Source organism: Episyrphus balteatus, chromosome 3, assembly GCF_945859705.1.
Source record: "Episyrphus balteatus chromosome 3, idEpiBalt1.1, whole genome shotgun sequence".
NCBI lineage: Eukaryota > Metazoa > Arthropoda > Insecta > Diptera > Syrphidae > Episyrphus > Episyrphus balteatus.
Window position 1 is genome coordinate 39,616,048 of NC_079136.1, and position 3,851 is coordinate 39,619,898.

General features: G+C 28.4%; 1 protein-coding gene across 1 annotated transcript; it reads left to right on the forward strand.

The window, feature by feature from the left end:
* Positions 1 to 2,187: 2,187 nt before the first annotated feature.
* LOC129916459 (uncharacterized) lies at positions 2,188 to 3,014 on the forward strand. Its single transcript, XM_055996435.1, has 2 exons — positions 2,188 to 2,580; positions 2,658 to 3,014. Exons 1-2 carry the CDS (start codon positions 2,196 to 2,198, stop codon positions 2,963 to 2,965), a joined length of 693 nt encoding a protein of 230 aa, XP_055852410.1. The 5' UTR covers positions 2,188 to 2,195; the 3' UTR covers positions 2,966 to 3,014.
* The last annotated feature ends 837 nt before the right edge of the window (positions 3,015 to 3,851 follow it).

The window sequence follows — 3,851 nt, forward strand, 5'->3', positions numbered from 1 at the left end:
ATTCATTTTTTCTGGTTCCAATTTAAATAATACGAGTCTTTGAATTTTTTAAGATATTGTTGGTAAACCGCCTCACTAATAAAAATAATAATAAAATAAGTTTAAGTTTATCAACCATAGAAACTAGGGAAATAAACCCACTCACCAAACCTCAAATCCACCCGTCGCCGTCGTATAAGGAATCCGAAATGATGCTATCTAAACCTTATTTTTATTACGTAGGTATGGGATTTTCAATTGATTAAAAAAAATTAATTTACTTTTGATCAAAATCTGTCAAAAAAACTGATGCTGTGATCAGTTGAATGAAGTTAAAAACACCAACAAATCTTTTGACAGATAAAATAAATTTAATTGTTTTTTTTTTTTTTACCAATCACAACCCCATTAGTTTTATTCAAGGTTGTAAAAATACATATCAATTGAAAAAAAAAATGGATTTAAAATTAAAAAAATTATTGCAAATAAATAAAATTTGCATTAAACAAAATTTTATTGCGCAAGTAAAAAATGTTTTCATTAAAAAAATGTTAATTGAACGAAAATAAAATTTTATTGCAAATAAAAATATTTTGCGTTTATTGTAAATAAAAAAATTTCTATGTTGAAAAAAAAAAAAAAAATTCAATGCAAGTGTGTGCAATAAAAAAAATTATTTTTTAATATTCGTCGAATTTCTTAGAATTTTTGAGATTTCAAAAGCTATAGCTTCAACTTTAATATTGAACCTAATGTCAAATACCTGAAATTGTAAGAAATTCGACGAATATAAAAAAAAATTAATGCACATATGTATCTTGCACTGAATTTTTTTTTTCAATGCAGAAAATTTTTTATTTACAAAATATTTTTTTCTTGCAAAATATTTTAATTTGCAATACAAATTTTATTTTCACAATGCAAACATTATTCAGTTGCAATAACATTATTTTTTATTGCCAAATTTTTGTATTTGCATTCTTTTTTAATGCAAATATTTTTCAATTGCAATACATTTTTCTTTTTAATTTGTAATGGAAGATAAATGCATTAACAAAATTTATTTTATACAACCCTGGTTTTAATCAATAAAGTTGATCGACCCTTATGGCAGCAACCTTTTTAACATGGAGTTTAATCGGCAAACCTTGAACCCGCAGACCAACTTCCCTGATTTGGGATAAAAAAAAAACATTTTTTTTTCTATTTTATTTTGGTTTTGTATAACTTTTCAACTTTTTTTTATTTTGAGAGTCAGCCATTTAACAATTTCGAAAAAAAAAATTGAGAAACTCATTTTCTTTTATTACAGGAATAGTTGCACAATAAAAGACAACATTAATGAAACCAATAAGGAAATAAAATCCAGTGTTACCCTTTTTATAAGATTATTATAAAAGTAGATATTTTTAACAAAAGGATTAGAAGTCTATGCAAGGGGGTAAAATGTTCACACTTTATATTTGGCTAAATTTTCTGTAATAACTTTTTAACAGTTTTTTTAAAATTTGGTTTTAAATTATGGCGTCAAAATGGACCATAGTGCATGTTTTAACACTCATAACTTTTTAACTTACAAATTTTTTTTCTGGGAATAATAGTGGTTACCGGGGGTATTTGACGAAGGGCAACAATCACTCGTCTTTTCTTTTCCTGTTCTTTGGCAAATGTGACACTTGCATACCTTTTATAAAGAAGCTTCTCGGGGACTGTTCGCAAGATCGTCTGAACACGCCCCAAAAATGCTGTTTAGTTGATAAAGCCTTCACTCACCCTAAAGCCACAATTTCTTGAAGATTCAACCCTTATCTGCTTGTAAATACTAATTTAATAGAAGTCATTCGTATCTCCTTACAAAAGCTTTTTTCATAATTCAACAATTCAATACAAAACGACATAGAATTCTTTACATTCTTTGGTAATAAACCCCTTGAACCCCAGAATTTCGAAAAAATGTGATTAATTTCTGAGAATTCAGAATTTAATTTCCAACTTTTTTGGTACTTGCATTCATAAAGTTTTGACACACTGTACACCCATTCCACTTCAAAGTTCACAACCATGACCATGGATAACCGAGAATCCCAGTTTGTTCTTCTTGATTGGCAAAACTAATTTAAAAAATAAAAAGACAAAACTATAAAACCTTCAAGTAAACTCATCATCCACTTCAGTCTGATTTTAAAGTTTGTAGAATATAGAAAAAAAATAAAGTTATGAAAAACTTTTTGCGAATTTTCTCTTCTCTGGTTTTTCTTGGAATTTTATCTTTCGTGGCAGGACACAATTATGAGTGCAAAGAAGGATTTAACCTTTTATGTCAAAGTTCTCGTTTAATTAACAATTTAATTGATAAACTTTATGCAGTCAAAGTTCCAATTGTGATTTATCCGGGTTTTGAAATTGTCCTTGCCAATACTAATGGTTCAACTAATGAATCTATAAATAAAACGAATTATGATGGAGATGAATCAATTGTTGGAAGGATAAGAAATTATTTGAAATTTCATGAAATCAATATTAAGTTGAATCAGATAATGGATACGACTAGATTTTTTGATGTGTTTGGCAATGAAGGTGAACAGAATGAACCAATTATTGGTAAGAAAAAGGATGTTAAGGATGAAAAATATAAATTAGGTCATAGTCATATTTGATAATTTTTATTTTATTTACAGCAGCTCGAAAGAAAGATGGCAAGATGCAGTTAGTGGCTATATCCTTGATGTTTGCTAAACTTTTAGCATTCCTTAAAATTGGAAGTCTTGGTGCATTGGCAATGAAAGCTCTTGGTATAGCTTCGATGGCATTGTTATTCAGTGTCATGTTGGGATTAAAAAGTCTTCATCAAAGTGCCGAAGAAACTAGTCATCATGTTCAATATATTTCGGATGGACATCATCGCAGACGTAAAAGATATATTGATGAATATCTTTTGCCAACTTTACCATTGGCCTATCAAAAACTATCAAAAGTTCAAAAATAAAAAGATTATATTGTGACATGATTTTATTTTAAATGTTTCTCAAAAAATATAAGACATTATTTGAAAATTTAAAACTTTTAAACAATATTCTAGGATGTCTCCAATTTGTCTTTTGTCTGAAACATTTCTATTTGAAAATCATTTTATTGCCAATAATTGCCTTCGAGAAAGAAAAAAATATAAATTTTCCTTTAATTTATTTTATACCACAATCAGGAATCCATTCAACTCAATGGGTGTATGTAGGTGGAACATGTCTTGTATACAAAATGATAATAACAAACAACCTTGAATATTATATGCAAAAAGTAAGTTATGTTCTCAATAAACGCACCGCATACCATCAGCGTGTGATTTATAATTCCAATTCATACACCAACATGCGTAATTTTTATTCATGTTTGGTTTTTAAACAGCAATCAGCTAGTGTTTTTCTTTAATATTATACAGTCGATTCCGATTATTGGCTTCAATATTATTAAATGGAATTCACAATCGAGCTGCTTGCTAAAAACGAGTAATTCGAGTGGGAATTTTTTCTTGCCAGTCAACTTTCCAATAAAATTACCTAAATTGGAGAGATTTTTGTTTACAGCTGTTTAGTCTTTAACGTTTTTGAACCTTTGCGATTTCAAAACGTGCATATGTCACTAAAAATCGATTGATTAAAAGTAAACAGGTTACTTTTGGAGTGGTTAACAATCTGTGAAAAGTCCTGAACAATCTTCCATCTGCTTGGCCTGATATTAAAAGTCAAAGGTAGATCACCTCAATACCAAACTAGACCAAAAATGTTTCCTTTTAAAGTGAACACTTCTTTAGTATCGTAGTGATTTGAAACAAGATGTAACGAAAACGCTACACGAACATTCAACTTGTTATAACT